This window comes from Linepithema humile, chromosome 2 (genome assembly GCF_040581485.1).
Source record: "Linepithema humile isolate Giens D197 chromosome 2, Lhum_UNIL_v1.0, whole genome shotgun sequence".
NCBI classification, from domain to species: Eukaryota; Metazoa; Arthropoda; class Insecta; order Hymenoptera; family Formicidae; genus Linepithema; species Linepithema humile.
This window is the reverse complement of record NC_090129.1, coordinates 14,797,941-14,819,953: the sequence shown is the minus strand read 5'-3', so window position 1 is coordinate 14,819,953 and position 22,013 is coordinate 14,797,941. Positions and strand designations below refer to the sequence as shown.

The window sequence follows — 22,013 nt, the reverse complement described above, 5'->3', positions numbered from 1 at the left end:
GTAAATAGAGTATCAAATTATAATTATTAGCTCAATATTAAGCTATCCAGGCAATGTAAAAAAAAATATTATACATAAGTCAAAGCATAAAATCATTAAATTTTATTGAAGGATAAAAAAACGACAAGAGAGAGAGAGAGAGAGAGAGAGAGAGAGAGAGAGAGAGAGAAGAGAGAGAGAGAGAGAGTGAGGAACAAAATAAAAGTGGAACAACAAAAAAAAAGAAATATAAAGAAGAAATAAGCAGAAAAAGGAAAAGACGTTTAGAAAAAGTATGTATATAAATAAATAAATAAATGTTTTAGCTTCAAAGTCGCGTAACTCGGTTTAAAAAAATCGTAGAGAAATTTAAAAAAAGTATTTTGTAGGCAAATGTTGTAGTTTATGAAGCTTTATTTGAATATTTCGAGAAAAAATTTTTTATTGAGCTACAAAGTGTCAAAGATAAAGACCTATGATTTTTTTGGACCGAATTATGCGACTTTGAAGTTAAACCTGCATTTTTTAAAATTTTTTAAGATGATGTCAATACTCTATGAAAAATCATGGTAGACAAAAATTTAAAAAAGCATTTTAAAACTTAAAATTTGAACTTTAATATGCTATCGATAGTTTAAAAAAATTTTCTTATTTCCTTAGTTTTATGTCTTAGAAAGAATTCGTTTTTCAATGGTGTATCCAAACTGACTGCCTACTTATATAATTTCCAATAAAACCAATAAGCAAAATGCGTGTAATATATTAGCAGATTGGCAACAGATTACTGCAAATGTTGCTAGCAGATTGGCTTCCGTTATATTCGCATTAGGTTTATGATTTGCTACGAGAGTCTGCTCATAGAATTTGACTTTTAAAGACCACCCTAATATACAGGGTGGTCCACGCAACTTGCACACCTTAAATAACACCCATAATTTTTTAGATAGGAAGAAATGCTTCATATAGAAGTTGTTTGCTTTGAAGGGAAGAAAAAAATAGGAATATTAGTTTGACCTTGAGTAGAGGCGCCTCGGAGATTTGAAGGTCATCACCATTTTTTAAAACGGAATTACCCTAATTGTTTTATGCAAATGGATTCCTTGAAACATTCTGCATAAAAAGTTATGAGTCACATGGCCAAAAATTGCATCATTTACGAGATATTTAATATCTAAAAGTGACATATTTTTATATAAAATATAAAGTCTCGTAAAATATTTATTTTTCGATAATATTACCCTAATACTTTTATGTACAGAATAATGAGGCGAATCAATTGGTGCAAAAAATCCATGGTTGTTTATAACGAAAAGTACATTGCAAATTGCACATTTTTGTTAAAAATAATCATTTGTTTTCTTTGTACCAGTTGATTCGCCTTATTATTTTGTGCGTAAAAGTATTAGGGTAAGATTATTGAGAAATAAATATTTTACGAGATACTTTATATTTTATATAAAAATATGTCACTTTTAGATATTAAATATCTCGTAAACGATGCAATTTTTGGCCATGTGACCCTTATAACTTTTTATGCAAAATGTTACAAGGAATCCATTTGTGTAAAACAATGAGAGTAGTTCCATTAAAAAAAATTGCGATGACCTTCAAATCTCCGAAGCATGTCTATTCAAGATCAAACTAATATATACCTATCTTTTTCGTCACTTCAAACCAATTTTTATATGAAGCATTTCTTCCTATCTCCAAAGCTGTGGGTTATTTAGGTGGCCGGTCTTAGGTGGATCACCCGTATAATTAGAAATTAAACCGATAAAAAGTTGCTACGTTTTTTGGTTTATATTATATAGTAACTGTGCTTATATATATATATATATATATATATATATATATATATATAATTGATTTTATATTCATTTCTAACAGGAAATTGACTATAGGAAATACGTCATATAGCGATGAGCAAAAGAACTATCGAAATAAATAGTATTCTATTTAAATGAATAAAAATGTAGATTCTGTTTGATTTCTGCTTCCAATCTGTTACCATATTACGCGCGCATACAGATTCTGCTACCAATCTGATATTATGTCATATTAGTAGATTCTGCTGTCAATCTACTGTCAGCTTTGTGAGCAGATTCTGCTCAGTTTTTTAACACTAATCTGTCGATTAAATCGGTAATCACTGCTTCTGTATCAGAACAATGTTAAAAATAGACCGTTTTTTGCCCATTAATGCAGACGTAAAAATCATAGTAAATTTAATAGATTTTAAACTGCTGAATATGATGGTGCTATTAGTTTTCATTGAAAATGTCAGAAACGTCATTTTTTAGGTTAAAGTTCTATTTTTCATCATCTTCGTATTATACGATTTTTCTCTAACAAGAAAACCTCGTCAGCCCGAATATTTTGATTATGATGAAACTTTACACACATGTATGAGGAATAAATAGATAAAATTAGAAATTATTAGTATCGATCCAAATATGTTTCTAAAAGATGAAATCACCCATCATATATAGAACTGCTTTACTCGACATATCTAAAAAAATGTTTTATACAAATTTTATAGTAAAATTATCTGTTTAATTTGTTTAATAACATTAATAAAATATTTTAAAAATAATATTTTTTAACTTTTGGAAAAAAACAAAAAATTTTTTTTAATTATTATTTTTTAAAAATTTTATTAATCTGATTAAAAATAGATAATTTTACTATAAAACTTGTCTAAAACATTTTTTTGATATCTCAAATAATTTTTAAGATACCTCGAGAAAAGCAAAAACCAATTCTGCATATGCATATTATTTTTTGCTCTTCTCGATATATTTCAAAATTATTCAAAATATCAAAAAATGTTTCATACAAAAGTTTTATAATAAAATTATCTCTATTTAATCGCAATAATAAAATTAAAAAAAAATGTTTTTTAAAAAAATTTTAAGACATTTTTTTAAATTTTTCCAAAAAATTAAAAACAATTATTTTGTAAAAATTTTATTAGTGTTATAAATAGAAATAATTTTGCTATAAAACGTTTTTGAGATATTTCGAGAAAAGCAGTTCTATATATGAGGGGTGATCACATCCCCTAAAAACATATTTGGGTCAATATAGTAATTTCTAATTTCATATATTTACTCCCCGTACATATGTCTAAAGTTTTATCACAATCAAATATTCAGGTTCACGAGGTTCTTAGAAAAGAATTGTGCAATATGGATGAAATGGTGAAGAATAAAACTTCAACCAAATAATGACGATGTTCCTCACATTTTTAATAAAAAGTAATAGCATTATCGTATTCAGCAGGTCATAATCTATAAAATTCACTATGATTTTTACGTGCATTAATAGGTAAAAAATAGCCTAATTTTAATATTGTTCTTTGTAGTTTTTTTGCTGACAATAGTTGATAGCAAACACTTGGCATAATCTGTTTTCGACAAACTTGGTTATCTTGAAATTTAAGGTACCATTGGTTCGATCTTGGATTGCGATGGGGTCATATGAAGGTTATTGTGTTTTTAAACCAAAGTGCATTATACATTGTTATATATAACCAAAAGTTTTCCAACCAAAATAATTCTATTTAAAAAAATAGCAATAATCTTCATATGATTTTAACAAAACAACCCATGGTCAATTCAATGATACCATCTTATGTTCCCTTTTGAACCCTATAACTTTTGTTTGAAACATTTTTCAAAACTTTTCATATATGTCACGATATTTTAATATGAAATTTAAATGAGATACTTTGTATATAGTAAAGCTAAAATCAAAACAAATTATATAATATTAACATATATTATTATTGTTTGTTTCAGGAAAATGTTCAAGACAATCGAATACATTATCGAGAAAACAAGATTCAAGATATTTAGAAAAATAAAAATTAATTAAAAATTAATTAAAATTACTTTTTATTTAATATTATTGTATTGTTATTATTATTAATATTATATTATTACTGTATTATTACTATTCAATAAAATTATCAAAATATTAAGAATAATAAAAGTGATGATTATAAGAACGATAACTGCAATAATGATGATGATAATGATGATGACAATAATGATGATGATGACAATGATAATGATGATAATGATAATAATGATGATAATATTGGTTATTATTGATTGATTATTTGTTACTGATTGATTATTGGTTATAAATTAATTACTGGTCATTGATTGATTATATGTTATTAATTGGATATTAATTTGGTTATTATTGATTAATAATTGATTGATAATAGATTCTTGATTGATTATTGATTGATTTTTATCAAAATAATAATAATAATAAAAGTGATGATTATGAGAACGATAACTGCAATAATGATGATGATAATGATGATGATGACAATGATAATGATGATAATGATAATAATGATGATAATATTAGTTATTATTGATTAATTATTTGTTACTGATTGATTATTGGTTATTAATTAATTACTGGTCATTGATTGATTATTGGTTATTAATTGGATATTAATTTGATTATTATTGGTTAATAATTGATTGATAATAGACTATTGATTGATTATTGATTGATTGTTAATTAGTGATTGATTACTGATTTATTATTGATTGGGTATTTATTACTGTTATTATTAATTATTGGTTATTGATTATTAATTATTTTTGATAAATTATCCTAATTAGTGATTATTGATTACTAATTGATTATTTATTAATTATTTTAATACCTAAACGTAAAAAATTAATATAATAAATATTAATTAAGAAATAAAAATAAGATTCGTATAATAAAATAAATAAATACATATATATATTATTTTATAAGTAAAACATTTTTATATTAATTTAACAAAATGCCAAGACGTAAAATAAATCGCACTTTAGAAGAAGAAGAACAATTTCAACAACAACGTCTTGAAAGAAAAAGAGAAAATCAACGTCGTCGTCATGAAATTGCACAAACAGCAACTAATCAAACTACTGTTTGCATGACTGGCACAATATATAATAATAGTACAATAGAATTAAATAATGACATTGTTGGAGAAAATTCTGCAAATAATATATTACTTAATCAACGGTGTATAGAATATCAACTCCATTTTAGATCTCGAAGAATACGACACTCTTGTTTAAATGTTAGCAGTACAACGCCAATTAATGAAATAGTTGAATACTATATTGGTTCTATGGATATAGTTTGTATCCATTGTAATGCAAAGCATTTTGTAGCAGAAAAAGTATCTAATAAAGGAACCTCATTTCATGATTGTTGTAATCATGGTGCGGTATCTTTGGAATCATTACCTCAACCTCCACAATTTCTTTGTAATTTATTTGACGGTAGTCATATAAAATCTAATAATTTTTTACAACATATTCGTAGTTATAATAGTTCATTTTCATTCGCGTCATTTAACGCCAATTTAATTAATTTTCAAAATAGACGACCAGGTCCATATTGTTTCAAGATACAAGGACAAATTTATTACCAAATAAATACAGCATTATATGCTACTCAAAATGAAAATCCATCTTATGGTCAGCTTTTTATTATAGATCCTAATGAAGCAATAAATTATCGTTTAAATGAAAATTCAAATTTAGATTTAGAAATTGTACACAATCTTGAACATATAATGCGAGAATCTAATATATTTGCTCAATCTTATCAAATGATGGGTGAAGAATTAGAAAATCAACAACGTTTAGAAATGGAATCTGGAGAAATATTACCAGAATTACAATTATTATTCACTTTAAAACCAGGAATGGACCGACGTCGATATAATGCTCAAAGAACTAATGAAGTTGCTGCTGTTTTTCGTACAACAGCTGATGGAGAAATTCCAGAATCACACGTAATAATACGTAACAGAAGTACTAAAACATTGCAAAAGGTTAGTTCTATGGATCAAAATGTTGAACCATGGATATATCCATTATTCTATCCATATGGAACTCAAGGATGGCATTGTAATTTAACAAAATTAAATAGTAATAAACGAATAACAAGAGGTCAATATATTAAATATCGTATGGCTATTCGTGAGGAATGTAACTGTTTTTTATTGGGTCGTCGTCTATTTCAACAGTGGCTTGTAGACAATTATGTAAAAATTGAAAAAGACAGAATAAATTATTGCAAAAATCATCAAAAAGAATTACGCACTGAAACATATCAAGGTTTAAGAGATTATTTACAAACTATGGCAAATAATTTAAATGGGCGTATTGGAAAGATGGTTATACTTCCATCTACTTTTATCGGATCACCGCGTAATATGTTACAAAATTATCAAGATTCAATGGCAATTGTTGGCAAATTCGGGAAACCAGATCTTTTTATAACAATGACTTGCAATCCAAAATGGCGTGAAATTGAGGAAAATCTTTTACCTGGTCAACAAGCTTCTGATAGACCTGATATCTGTGCTCGTGTTTTTAATATTAAAAAGGATTATTTAATTGATTTGATTGTAAAACAAAAATTTTTTGGAGAAGTAGTAGCTTTTGTATATGTCATTGAATTTCAAAAACGCGGTTTACCACATGTCCACTTATTAGTTACGTTAAAATATAATTGCAAAATAACAACTCCACAAATTGTTGATAAATATATTTCTGCTGAAATTCCTGATCCATGTGAAAATCGTACTTTACATGACATAATTATGAGACATATGATTCATGGACCTTGTGGTGATTGGTGTTTGGTAAATAAAAAATGCTCAAAAAATTATCCTAAACCATATATTGAGGAGACTAGAATGGATAACGATGCTTATCCTTATTATCGTCGACGAGATAATGGCAGGAGTTTTGAACGACCTGGAGGATATATAGTTGATAATCGTTATGTAGTTCCATATTGTCCTATTTTATCAATTATTTTTAATAGTCACATAAATGTAGAAGTAGTTTCAAGTATTAAATCGGTTAAATATTTATATAAATATATTTATAAGGGACATGATGTTGCTGCTATAACAATTGAGCCAATAACAGAAAATATAATTATTGATCATGATGAGATACACAATTTTATAGAAACTCGATATGTTGGACCTGTAGAAGCCAGTTGGCGTATTCTTGAAAAAAAATTACAAGATAAAAGTCATACAATAGTACGTTTACCAGTCCATCTTCCTAATGAACAAAATATTATAATTGAAAATGAAGATATTGAAGGAGCAATGACTAATGTTTTAAATCAAGTTACAATGTTAATTGATTATTTTTCTTTAAATTCTCACGACGAAAAAGCAAGACAATATTTATATATAGAAATTCCACGTTACTATACCTTTAAAAAAGAAAAAATTAATGGAAGAAATATATCGCGTTGGGTCAAACGCAAAAGTCATTATAATTGTATAGGACGAATGTATTCTGTTAGTCCAACACAAACAGAATTATTTCATTTACGTCTATTATTACTTACCGTAAAAGGAGCTACGAGTTTTGATGATATAAGAACTGTAAATGGAGAAGTATGTCAATCATTTTCAACAGCATGTTTAGCTTTAGGTTTGATTGAAGATGATGATAAATGGAAACGAGCTATGACTGAAGCTGTTGAATGGATGATGCCCCGACAACTTCGAAAATTATTTGTACGTATATTATTACATTGTCAACCATTGCATCCTGAAGAACTTTGGGAAAATTTCAAAGTAGCAATGTCTGAAGATTATGTTCAACATTTTGGTATAATAGAAGGACAAAAAAAAGCTTATACACAAATTGGCGTTATGCTTTCTGGTGAAGGTAAAAGTTTTGCTGATTTTCCACAAATGGAACAATTAATAGAAAATTATGAACTAGAAGATTATGTAACACTGGAAGAAGCTATGGAAGTTGGTACCAAACAATATCAACAATTAAATAACAAGCAGAAAGAAATAGTAGATCTTGTATTAAATAGATTAGATAATAATAACGATAATAATTGTTTTTATATCGATGGTCCAGGTGGTTCAGGTAAAACTTTCACATATACAACTATTTATTATTTAGCTAAAATTCATAATAAACGAGTATGTACAATGGCATTTACAGGCATTGCAGCAACATTATTGCCGTTAGGAAAAACGGTTCATAAAACATTTGGATTGCCAATACCATTATTCGCTGATTCATCATCTAGCATTAAAATCCAATCAAAGGAAGCTCAATATTTAAAAAAAACAGATGTTTTTATTTGGGATGAAGCGCCAATGGCACCACGATATGCTTTAGAGATTATGGATCGAACATTACGTGACATCATGAATAATAATTTACCTTTTGGTGGAAAAATTATTGTGTTAGGTGGTGATTTTAGACAACTTCTCCCTATTAAAATACATGGTACTCGAAGTGAAATCGTGAATCTTTCGATCAAGTTTAGTTCTACTTGGAAACATTTTACAAGTTTCTCTTTAATAGAAAATATGCGAGTTCTTCCAGAAGAAACTGAATTTGCACAATTTTTATTAAATATGGGAGATGGTATATTAAATGATTCTAATGATAATATACAACTTCCAGATTGTTGTGTTACAAACATTAATGCCGATATTGTAGAAGATATATATGGTGATTTAATACGCAATAAAGAATTTAATAAAATGACGAAATGTGCAATACTTTCTGCAAGAAATGTCGATGTTGATGAAATTAATAAAAGAGTTGTTGAATTATTAGATACGTTTGAAGAACGAATTTATACAAGTATAGATAGTACTGAAAATTGTGATAATGGCGATTTTAGTGAAATTTTATTACCAGAATATTTAAATACTTTATCTCCGTCATGTCTTCCTCCTTATGAATTGCGTTTAAAACCGAATTGTATCATTATGTTGATTAGAAATCTTAGTATTAATGAAGGTCTTTGCAATGGCACTAGATTAATGATTATAGAACTTGCTGATCATTTATTGAAATGTAAAATTTTAACAGGCGATAAAGTAGGAGATATTGTTTTTTTGAATCGTATAACGCTATATTGCGAAAATATATATCCTTTTACTTTTAAAAGAAGACAGTTTCCAATAAAATTAGCTTTTGCTATGACAATTAACAAATCACAGGGACAGACATTTGACAAAGTAGGAATAGATCTTCGCAAAGATGTTTTTAATCATGGGCAACTTTATGTTGCCTTTTCACGAGTACGTTCTTGGCAAGCATTGAAAGTTAATCTTGGTAATCAACGCGAAAATAAACAAGTTAAAAATTATGTATATAAAGAAATATATGTTTGATCTCTCTTTTCCTGTAAATTTTTAAAAAAAGATTATACAGAATATCCCATTTTAATTGTCGCAGGCAAAATATCTCGAAAAATATGCAAGATACGAAAAAATGTTTTAAACAACAGTTATAGGGTTTGAAGGGAGACAGATAATGCTGATATTCATTTGATCTTTCAGTGATCTTGAAAACTTCTATTAAGTTAACTCTAAAATTTTAAATGAAACACTCTATTTTTGATTCCAGAATCTAATAACTGGTGTCAAGAGCTTTCCGAAACACTATAATAAAACATTTTTTCATGGAGTATTTTTCAAGTTATCATTATCCCTTATTTAACATATTTTGATATAAAATATAAAATATCTCGTAAAATATTTATTTTTCGATAATCTTACCCTAATACTTTTATGCACAGAATAATAAAACGAATTAATTGATGTAAAGCAAATGCTTAGTTGTCTTTAACACAAAATGTGTAATTTATAATGTACTTTTTGTTAAAAAAGTAACCATGTATTATCTTCATGATAACTTGAAAAATACTCAATGAAAAAATATTTTATTATAGTAATTTGGAAAGTTCTTGACACCAGCTATTAGATTAAAGATTGAGTATTTGACCAATCAGAAAGAAGCAAACAAATATTGCTTCTTATTGATTGACTAAATTCTCAATCTTTAATCTCAATCTTCAATGCGTCGTCTGTAGCGGATTTTAGTTGACTGCGATGATGTGTCTTGTTTTTGTTACCCGAGCAACATAACAACAATTGCATCATCCTTAAGAGAGTCCTCGAACCACGTCATTGTTCTTTGCATATTATTCGTGTTATTAATACATATTAATTAATTGATTAATATATTACAATTAATTTAAATTATTGGTCAATTTCTTATAACTTGCAACTTAATTACGATTCTATTGTAGACCAGGTATTATAATGAAAAGCTCAATGGCGCGCGCGAAGCGCGCGCTTATGATGTTCTAGTCTTGTAAAAAGTAAATAATATTGATATTAATAAAATATCAGAACATTAAATGTTTATGAATTATTAATATGCGTTAATTGCGATAGTTAATACTTTAGAGTTTAATATTATGTTATACAGGGTGTCTCATAACTACCGCTTAATACTTTAATAATATCTTTTGGAGATAAAATAGAGTAAAGAATCTTAATACAAAAATATCAAGGCTACAATAGTTTTTAAGTTATAAACGATCAAAGATGCTAATGATGTCGCGTAGGACGCTCGCCTGGCACGCTCAGGTCCGCAATTACACGTACACGCGTACCGATCTGTCAACTGCTATTGATTTTTACAAGTCAGGTGATATTGATTTTTACTGCACAGCTGATTTTTCACGGACGTGAAATGCATGTGGATTTTCGTTACTCCAAATGTGAGAGTTGTGGCTGTTAACTACTCCTTCACGAGTAAAACGTGACTCGTCTGTAAATAAAATTTTATGGACAAAACCAGAATCTTTATTTTCATTTTCCAATAATCATGTTGAAAATGATGGGAGATTATACATGAACATTACGATATACTTATTGTATTTTCTGTATCAGATTAAAACGCTTACAATAAATACAATGTAACGCATCTTTATCGAAAACATTTTCATCTAGAAGAATCTAATTTTATACATTGTTATTAGAGAATTAAAATAGAGATTCTGATTTGGTCATTAAAATTTTATTTACGGACGAGTCATGTTTTACTGGTGAAGGAGTATTTAACAGTCACAACTCCCATATTTCGAGTGACGAAAATCCACATGCATTTTGCGTCCGTGGAAAATCAGCTGTGCAGTAAAAATCAATATCACCTGACTTGTAAAAATCAATAACAGTTGACAGATCGGTACGCGTGTAGTTACGGACCTAAACGCGCCGGTTCTACACGATATCATTGGCAATCTTTGATCGATTACAAGCCTAATTTAAAACTCAAATAGTTTTATTATTATTTATTGAGTGGTCTTCCGCGCCACCCATGAGGTGCCACTTATAGCGCGTTAGGTTTTTCAACGTGGACCTTCGCCTGTAGCCCTATTATACCACATTTCAATATTTTTTTATGTTTGCAAAAGGGTGATATATATGAATATGTGTCTGTATATATATAAATATATAGAGACTTATATTTAATAGAGACACACACACATACACACACACACACACACACACACACACACACACACACACACACATATGTGTGTGTGTGTCTCGTGTCTGCAAAAGAGAGACATATGTATATGTCTCGTGTCTGCAAAAAAGTGACATATTTATATGTCTCATGTCTGCAAAAAAGAGACATATACACATATATATATATATATATATATATATATATATGCCTCATATTTTTTGCAGACAAGATTTATCTGTTTTACCTGTCGTTCACAGTTCCCAAGTAGCACATGTTTGTATGAAAACATTGGATACGATTAGGAAATGTAAATGAAGCGAACATGTGCAATCTAGGGTGTGATGACCGGGTTTTTTGCTGACAACGTATTTTTTATCCACTAGTAGGTCACAAATGTGATCTTTTGCAGACAACCTAGATAGACAAATATGTAGAAATTTAAATTAAATAGAAATACAGAATATGCAAAAATTAAATTAAATAATTAGCATATTATTATATAATTATAATAACATACAATTATAATCAATTGCAAATCACTATTTAATGCTGCTAATAAGTACTGTAATTATGTATTCAAGATGCGATCGTATGTCTATCTAGGAAGATATTTTTAACACATATCTATTATTTATAAGTGTGATGTCTTACATACATTAATGTAAGACATAATGTTCAAATGTACATGATATCATGTCTGTAACAGAAATGATATTCTAAACATTTGAAGCATTAGCATAAGCATTAGAAATGAGCAATGCAATAATAAATTTTATTTTAAACATTATTATTGCATATCATTAGACGAGGAGGGACCAGCAATTTCATGAACATTTGCAGCATATAATGTTAGATGACTTTTCTGTTTCTTAGGACATGCAGAATACAATTTGTCCGTGTACATTAGAGACAAATGCTTTTCATTAATTTCTATATCTACAGCAGTTTCCCTTCTCGCTTTCAATGCAGATTTAAGCACGCAAGTAGCATTGACACTAACAGACGAAAGTTTATTTCGTTTTTTCGTTTTTAAGTCCGGCAACAAGGAAAAGATTCTTTCTGAATCGGCATTCGAATTTGGCAGCGATCTTACAGCATTCAAAAGAGACTTCAAATTGGGATATTGATGAGAATGTTTTAAAATTTGTTTCCACATGTCATCAAAATTTGACATTGACAAATTATCTTTTTCTGCTTCTGTAAAACTTTGTAAAGCAAACCATTCTTTTCTTAAACCGTTTTCGTCAAACCCGCCAATGGTCTGAGCGACAAAATAAACATCATTGAATGAAGTTTCTCTGTTGATATCACGTAAAGCAGTGTCCGATTCAAAAACTTTTAATTTTAATAAAAATTTGTCATTTATTGGTAATCTCTTACAAATTTCTTGGGCAGCAGTTACGTAGAATTGCAAACAGTTCTCTTGAACTGTTGCAACTACGTCTGCGTGTCCTTCTATTATCAATTCGTTAATATATTTTTCGCATTCACCTCCTAAATATACTTTGTTTAAAGATTTTTGATTTTCTTTTTTTGAAAACTCAAAATTATTATTTATATTTTGTAAAAGCTCTGGTTTTAAAAAATGTTTACAAATTATGGTAAGGAACTGAAATGATTTTGGTTGCAATAATTGAATTCTTGTTTCCAGAGCTTGGAAAAATGCATTAAAAGAGTTAAAAAAATTCCAAATATGTTTTAAAAATAATAAATATGCTTTTACATCAGGTTTTTGCATTACAGATAATAAATTTTCTCCAGATTTTGTCTTTTCACTCATTACCATTTCTCTTAAAAAATGCTCGACAGTATCCCAAAACTCTATAAGTCTTTCAATACATGAATGCCGAGAAAGCCATCGTGTGTCGGACAACTTTAGAATTTTGCGATTTGTCTCCTGAAAACATTCACAAAATTCTTCAAAAATAGCAGATCGTTTTGGACTACCGTTAATAAAATTAGCTAATTTTTTTACGAATTCTTCGCAATACTCTGGAATTTTACCACATGCTGTATGTGCAACAAGTGCAGCGGAATGGCATGGGCATGGAAATGTTATTAAGTTTTTACATTTTTCCTCAAGCTTTCTTTTAAATGATGAATATTTGCCCGTCATGACGGGTGCATTATCGCTTGACAAAGCAATAATATTTAAAAATGGAATTTGATGTCTATACATTTCATTTTTAAAAGCATCAAACAATTTATCCGCACTGCTATTTTTTGCATCAATATCTATTAATTTTACTAATTGTGAGCGAATGTCTAATGTTGCAGGATCAACATACCGAACAAGAAACGTCATCCATTTTTGATTAGAAATGTCAGACGTTTCATCAATAAAAATAGTAAATTTAGTATTTTGAATAATATCGACTACACGATCCGTTTCAACCGGACACAACACGTTCGAAATAATCTTTTGACACTTAGTCCGACTCATTTTCATATCTTGTAATACGTCAGAATCTTTTCCTATTTGTTGGAAAAATGTTAGAATGTCTGTCGCAGTTTGATGCGAAATGTTTTTTTCGGCGATGAAAGTAGCATATCGAATTTCTGCTGTTTTCTTTCGCTCATCAAATGATAAAAATGATTCTGTCATATTAACATCTTCGTCTGTTTTCTTTTTTTCTAAATTCTTTTTCTTAGCTATTGTAGTGTGTGCTACGGATTCTGCATGATCATAAATATGCGACAATTTAGCAGACATGTATTTTTCACAAATGGAGCAAAAAAATAATTTTTCATCATGTGATGCTTCACGTAACCATCGTTGAAAATGCTCCATTTCTAACCATTCTTTTTGAAATTTAAGTATATTAGAAGTACTTTTTTTAAAACTTACATTATTATTATTTAACAAAACAGATGTGTTTTTTTTTAATATTATTTTTGTGACACATAGAATCCGCATGTCTAGAAATGCGCGTGTTACAAGAAAAATCTTTATTACAAATAGTGCAATGAAAAAAACTGTCATTTAACGGTACTTTTCGTATCCAAGATTTATACCGATCATTGCTAAGCCAGCCTTCAAAAAAGCTTCGCTTAGATTTTTTTTGTACAGAATCGCACATTTTAATATAGAAGAAAAAAGAAACAAAGACGAAGAATTAAATTAGACGAAAATTAAAAGAAGAAAAAACAAGAAAATATATGGAAATATACTGAAAAACTTACAGTCGAGACTGTCTCAGTTTTCTCATCAACGTTGCGATTTAATAAAACGTGTAAGAAATACGTTTACTCGCAATTATAAGCCAACAAGAGTACTACACAGGCTAATGAACGTCAAAAAAATTAACGACATATAGAGTATAGAAGTAAAAATAAACCGTGCTTCTTAACAAACAATAGAACAACAGACGCGGCCCCGCGCAGCGGTTTACTATTGTTACATGTCAGCCGCACCCGTGTCCTGCTGACAAAAGTGCAAAACGTTTGCAATGGAAGGCAATTTGTCTCGTAAGTAATAAATAAAATTATTATTATTCATTTTTGTTATAAAACGGACGTAAAAATGTTTTAAAAAAACTACGTCATAATTTGTTTTGTATGTTTATGTTACTAATTGATAAAATATATATTTCTTTTTTATTTTAACAGAACATACTACGCAAGAAGAAGATGCATCCTTGCATCAGCTGCTGCAGCAAATACTGCAGCAGCAACAAGCACAACAACAACGACAGCTGGAAACACAGCAACAGCTGTATCAGCTGCAGCAGCTGCAGCAGCAGCAGCAGCAGCAACAGCAGCAGCAGCAGCTGCTGCTGCTGCAGCAGCAACAGGAACAGCCGCAACAGCAGCAACAGGAACAGCCGCAACAGCAGCAACCAAAAAATAAAGCTAGTAAGTTATTTACTTCATACAATACAATTATTAATTAATATACAAGTATACAATCGTAAATCTAATTGTAAAAAGTATTAGTGTTAGTATATAATAGTATATAATTGTGAGATTGAACGAACTTACCTAGTGAAGTTCGATCTGGATTATGCCCCTTGTCTCCTCCGGATGGATATATAAAACTATGTAGTCGTGCCCCTGCACGCGCCCAGACAACAGAGTTCAAAAAACCGCGCTATATAAAACAAAAATTGGCTATGCGCGCGGTTCGTCTTTTCCTCACTGCTTGCGCTGCGCGCGCCCTCCACTTCATTCGTTCAAATAAAGGGAGGGCAAATCACTAACTCCAGGGAGGGAATGGCTAAAAAAGGCCCGGGAGGGAGGCTCCATCCGGACGAGACAAGGGGCATAATCCAGATCGAACTTCACTAGGTAAGTTCGTTCAATCTCACAATTATGCCCCAATGTCTCGTCCGGATGGATATATAAAACTATGTAGATGTTCAAATCTAAGTGATTTGCCCAGAAGAGGACCTGGGGAGAAGACATAACTTTGAGAAATGTAGACTGACAAAATGAAAGATATCTAAAGCCATGAACTTATAATGGATTATAAAGATTACATTAGAGAGATTATACGCATAGAATCGAGGCTATATAAAGTATCTTACTAAATAAAAAGATTAATATTAAGAGAGTGTATATATATATATATATATGTAAGTCGAAAAGGCCAAAGAAACGTAACGATTGGTAGTAGGCCTGAGAAAAAAGCTGTTATTGTGAAAGAACCGTATTGCTAAAATCCTCGGGATTGACAATCGGTCTGTTGTAAAAATTGGCGAAGACTCGTGACTCCCCGGTCCAACCTGCGGCCCGCTTGATAATGTCAAGGGTGACACCTTTATCCGCTGCACGCGACGTCGCAGCGTGTCTAGTACTATGTGCCGAAAACACGGCGGTGTTGACGCCACATTCCTCTAGTATCTGTTTAATCCAGCGGGAGATAGTTTGGGAGGATACCGCCTTAAACGGTTTGCGATAAGAGATGAAAAGCGAGTCACACGATGGTGAACGTAATCCTCTAGTTCTGTTAATGTAGTGTTCCATCAGCAGAACTATGCAGAGATTGTCATGATCCTGAAAACGTGCAAAGCAGAGAAGTGGTTGGTAACGTCCCGGCGCTGAAGTTTTAATACGGTCGGGAATACGAATAATTAGCTTCTCCTTGAGGGAGACTTGAGAAAGTCTTATTGAGGCGAAGGTTTGAGCTCGATGGCCCGAGCCTAAGACGAGGAGAAGAGCCAGTTTCTTGGTGATAATCTTCAATGAGAGAGATTCGTATGGGTAGATCAAGGCAAGTTTCGATAGTACTGGTGCCGGGTCCCAAACGTAGTCATACCGCGGACGAGGCGGCTTGAGCACCGCAACGCCCTTGCAGAATCTTCTAACCATAGGATGGTTACCGATCTCATTGTTGGAAATCAACGAGACTGCTGATCTCATAGTATTCAAACTGGAAAAGGAGGAGATGTGAGGCAGCTCGTGAGCCAAAAACTCCAGCATTTGCGACACCGACGGAGAAAAGAGAGGCGTTTGGTGACGTTGGCAGAAATTCCACCAGATCCGCAGAGGGCAGGAGTATTGTTTAATTGTTGCTTCAGATAAGGAGGCTAGTAAAGCTGGAATTGCCCCCGGTGGTACTAAACGTTCCTTAAAGGCCTCCCGGATAATTTCCCGACCCCCAGGGAAAGCGTTCTCCACGATGGATGTTGGGTCCTGAAAGGAGAAGAGAGCAGAGAATGACTAGGTGACAAAATTAGAGGTTCCGCTAGTAATAAGCGGCGGAATAACGGAAACCAAGCCTGTGAGGGCCACCACGGTACTATTACAGTACCCGTTGCTTCATCCTCCACTATCTTCCTTAAGACTCGTGGCAGAAGAATAAAAGGTGGAAAAGCATAAAAGGAGAAGTCTCTCCATGAGAGAGTAAAGGCGTCTACGGCGATCGAACCCGGATCCGGGAACCAGGATACGTAAGAATCGCACTTATTGTTGATTAAAGATGCAAATAGATCCACATTAAAAGGCCCGAAAGTCTTGAGCACCTCCTGAAAAGCTCCCTCAGAGAGAGACCACTCTGTATCAGGATCCGCGATTCGAGATTCCGTATCCGCGATAGAATTTTCAATGGAAGCTATATAGGAGGCAAAAATAAATATATTCCGGTCCTCACACCATTGCCAAATTTCCTTGGCGATAGCTGAAAGGTGGGGGAATTGGATAGAACCAAATTTGTTAATGTAGGCTAGGGCCGTTGTGTTATCAACGCGGAGTAAAATGTCGCAGTCGCGAAGGTCGGCCGCGAAACATCGCAGGCCGTGAAAAGCTGCTTTAAGCTCCAAGGCGTTTATGTGCAGGACTTGATCCGACTCGGACCACCATCCATGTGTGCGTAAGTCTCCACAAGCTGCTCCCCAACCGTTTAAAGAGGCATCGGAGAAGATTTCCCTAACAAAGTTGTTCGAGCGAATTTTGTTGGATTGATTTGAGTCAGAAAATATATTGATCCACCAAGAAAAATCTATCTGAAGTTCGAGGGGAATATCCATAAATGTGGAATAATCCGCGTTATTTCTGCGAAGCGCTAAAAATTTTTCTCTTTCAAACGCTCTAGTGTAAAGAAGTCCGTACTGGACTGCTGGACAAACGGAGATGAGTGATCCGATAAAGCTAGCCATTTCTCGAATGCGACATCTAGATTTTTGTGCCAAATGTCTTGTTAAATGTAATAAATTCTCTCGACGAGTGTCAGGAATTGACAAAGATTGCTTAATGGAATTGAAGATAAAACCTAGGTATTTACATCTAGGTGATGGATCTAAATGAGATTTTGAAAAGTTTATTACGAAGCCCAAGGATTGTAGAAGATTCACAGATGCAAGTATATTAGCTCTGCACTCATCTGCGGAGGATCCCAAGAGGAGAAAGTCATCGAGGTACACAACCGATTGGTAGCCCTGATTACGAAGAAAAGTGACCACCGGTCGAAGGATCTTCGTGAAAATATATGGGGCCGTGGAGAGTCCGAACGGCAATGCTGAAAATTCATACGTCACGTTACGCCACTGAAAATGTAAAAACCTTCGATGATTCTCGTATATTGGGACTAAAAGATAAGCGTCCTCGAGGTCAAGGGTAGCCATGTGAAAACCTGGGAGCATGAGACGAATGACTGTTCGCCAATCCTCTAATTTGAAATGAGGAGGTACAATATATTTGTTTAAATCCCGTAGATTTAAAATAAAGCGTTTTCCGCCTGACGATTTATCGATAAGAAAAAATGGTGATAAGAATTGAAACACGTGAGGTTCTACTGGGGCAACGGCTCCCTTGCTTCGTAAACGTTCTATCTCTCTGTCGCAAAGTGTCGCATCCGCTGGAGAAAATTTTGGCTCGGCGAGGGAGAACCTCGCAGGGGGCGGCAAGATAAAGGGAATACGGTAACCTTGTATCGCTTCCCGCACCAAACAATCTGTAGTAAGATCTGCCCATTGAGTGTAAAATTTTCTCAAACGACCCGCTGACTTTACCTCGTTTAGGGGCGGCAACCTGCCCGAGATCGAGACTGGGCTCGATAGGAGCGGCTCTTGGGAAGGCGATCTCCTGTCCGGCGAGCCGCATATGAGCGAGCAGGAGTCCTCTGGTTTCCCGATTGGCGTGCTTTTGAATTGTAAGGCTGCTTTCGCTGTTGTGAATACTGGCGAACGGGTTGTAATGATTTCTTTCCCATCTGAGGTAGAGATTTTGATACCTCGCGCCCTGTTTTCTCGCAAGCCTGAGCGGCTTTGAGCGTCTCAGCGAAATTCTGCCCGAAAAGGAAATCGTCGATGATTGCTGAGTCGGCTGCATTTTTTCCAATAATATTTAAGGAGGGTTTGGTAAAGGCCTTCCTTGCTAATGAAAGTCGATACTGGTGGTCAGCAAGCAAATGAATTCCCTCCGAAAAGAACGTCAGAGCTGATCGTAAGGCACTGTTGAGACCCTCCGCTATCTCAGGTTGTAGCAGGATGGATACTCCTGAACCAAAAGCATTAAGGCAAGCACTGACTTGTGTTTGTGCCAGGAACTGATATTCGTCTCGCTTGACAACAGATGGGGTCAGTACAGCGGCCAATTCCTTGTTAAGCCTTGGTGGAATCAAGTTCGCTAGCGCCTCTTTTACCTCGTATTTTGATAAAAGATGGGCGCGAATATCCTGACTCAGACCTGTGCGGGAGTCGGACTGGATCGAATTCAGAACCGTTTGGTTCCAGGTAGAGGGTATCGTTGGTGCGTTAACCTCACCGAATAGTTCTTTGGCCAGGGTCTGCGCCTCAGAGTCGATAGTCAAGAGGGGGGGTTCTGCGCTCTCAACGGTAGGAGGAGCGATGAAGGACCCGCTGTGGGCGGACGGGACGTCCTCATCTCTGACCTCCGCCACCACTAAAAAAGAAAAAATAGAGCAAAAGGTAACCGTCGGTTACGTCCTCTCTTTGCCAGGAATAGAGAATCGTCTGGGTCAACAAGAGGACATACCTGGTACAACGCCCCGGTCATTTATTATGACCGTCGGTCCTTTAATGCTCTGAGGTGAGGTCAGAGAGTCGACCAAGACTGAGGCCGAATCCTCCTCTACCTGCGTGGCGTCGCGCAAAGGCGATCTAACCTCCTTGGTTCGACGAAAATTTAGGTTATGATTACCGTTTCTACTGGAAACGAGCGCTCGAATATGATCGAGCATCTCGTAGAGCCCGTCTCTCGACCTCGATCTTCCGATAGATGTGTCCCTCGAGGATCTTGAATCCGCCGAAGAGTGAGCCTGACGCCGTCGATATCTTGATCCATGGGCCGGCGAGTGAACGCGCGATCGGGAACGCGAGAATTCGTGAATATCTCGCCCTCGATCGTACGAATCCCGGGATCTTTTCTCGCGTGAATGTCGCGAATATTTCTTTTTTGCCTTATGTTTTGGCATAGCGAAGAAGAAGTCAAAAAATACTTGAAAAAGGAAGGTGAAAAAAAAAGTACACGTTGTCTGGGTGAACGAACAGAACACAATGAAGTGGAGGGCGCGCGCAGCGCAAGCAGTGAGGAAAAGACGAACCGCGCGCATAGCCAATTTTTGTTTTATATAGCGCGGTTTTTTGAACTCTGTTGTCTGGGCGCGTGCAGGGGCACGACTACATAGTTTTATATATCCATCCGGACGAGACATTGGGGCATAATATAATATATATTACTATTTAAAATACAATGTGGTATAATAGGGCTACCGGCGAAGGTCCACGTTGAAAAACCTAACGCGCTATAAGTGGCACCTCATGGGTGGCGCGGAAGACCACTCAATAATTAATAATAAAACTATTTGAGATTTAAATTAGGCTTGTAATCGATCAAAGATTGCCAATGATATCGTGTAGAACCGGCGCGTTTAGGTCCGTAACTACACGCGTACCGATCTGTCAACTGTTATTGATTTTTGCAAGTCAGGTGATATTGATTTTTACTGCACAGCTGATTTTCCACGGACGCAAAATGCATGTGGATTTTCGTCACTCGAAATATGGGAGTTGTGACTGTTAAATACTCCTTCACCAGTAAAACATGACTCGTCCGTAAATAAAATTTTAATGACCAAATCAGAATCTCTATTTTAATTCTCTAATAACAATGTATAAAATTAGATTCTTCTAGATGAAAATGTTTTCGATAAAGAAGCGTTACATTGTATTTATTGTAAGCGTTTTAATCTGATACAGAAAATACAATAAGTATATCGTAATGTTCATGTATAATCTCCCATCATTTTCAACATGATTATTGGAAAATGAAAATAAAGATTCTGGTTTTGTCCATAAAATTTTATTTACAGACGAGTCACGTTTTACTCGTGAAGGAGTAGTTAACAGCCACAACTCTCACATTTGGAGTAACGAAAATCCACATGCATTTCAGGTCCGTGAAAAATCAGCTGTGCAGTAAAAATCAATATCACCTGACTTGTAAAAATCAATAGCAGTTGACAGATCGGTTCGCGTGTACGTGTAATTGCGGACCTGAGCGTGCCAGGCGAGCGTCCTACGCGACATCATTAGCATCTTTGATCGTTTATAACTTAAAAACTATTGTAGCCTTGATATTTTTGTATTAAGATTCTTTACTCTATTTTATCTCCAAAAGATATTATTAAAGTATTAAGCGGTAGTTATGAGACACCCTGTATAACATAATATTAAACTCTAAAGTATTAACTATCGCAATTAACGCATATTAATAATTCATAAACATTTAATGTTCTGATATTTTATTAATATCAATATTATTTACTTTTTACAAGATCACATAAATCTCGAAAAAGCATTTCACGTTGTCATACGCAACAAGCGCGCAACGTCGCTTTGATAAAAAGGAGACGGAACACGTATGTCCACTCGCTTCTACAAACTGAACGACGAAGCGCACACGTACGTGTGACGTCACGATTCTCGTTTGTGTGCGTGCTTCCCCTACCGCGGTGCTCGAGTGCTGGCCGGCTCGAGTTTGCATCACTGATTGTAGCCTTATTACGGAATTTCAGTCGAAGAAAAAAACGCGAGCATTGTTTACAAAACATCTGACGCGCAGATGACGTAACCGCACGTCGGTGTAGTGTGTCACCACTACAAACAAATATGTTTGTAGTGGTGACATTTTTTTAGAAAAAAGAGAGCCAAAGACAATTTATTCGTGAGCTGACAAATTGTAAGAAATATTGTCAGAGACGATCTATCG

General features: G+C 33.5%; 1 protein-coding gene across 1 annotated transcript; it reads right to left on the bottom strand.

Moving 5' to 3' along the window:
• Positions 1 to 12,272: 12,272 nt before the first annotated feature.
• Positions 12,273 to 20,269, bottom strand: LOC136997877 (uncharacterized). Its single transcript, XM_067349275.1, has 4 exons — positions 19,779 to 20,269; positions 18,807 to 19,685; positions 17,093 to 18,300; positions 12,273 to 17,006 (listed from the first exon to the last, which is right to left on the bottom strand). Exons 1-4 carry the CDS (start codon positions 20,215 to 20,217, stop codon positions 15,978 to 15,980), a joined length of 3,555 nt encoding a protein of 1,184 aa, XP_067205376.1. The 5' UTR covers positions 20,218 to 20,269; the 3' UTR covers positions 12,273 to 15,977.
• Positions 20,270 to 22,013: the final 1,744 nt, after the last annotated feature.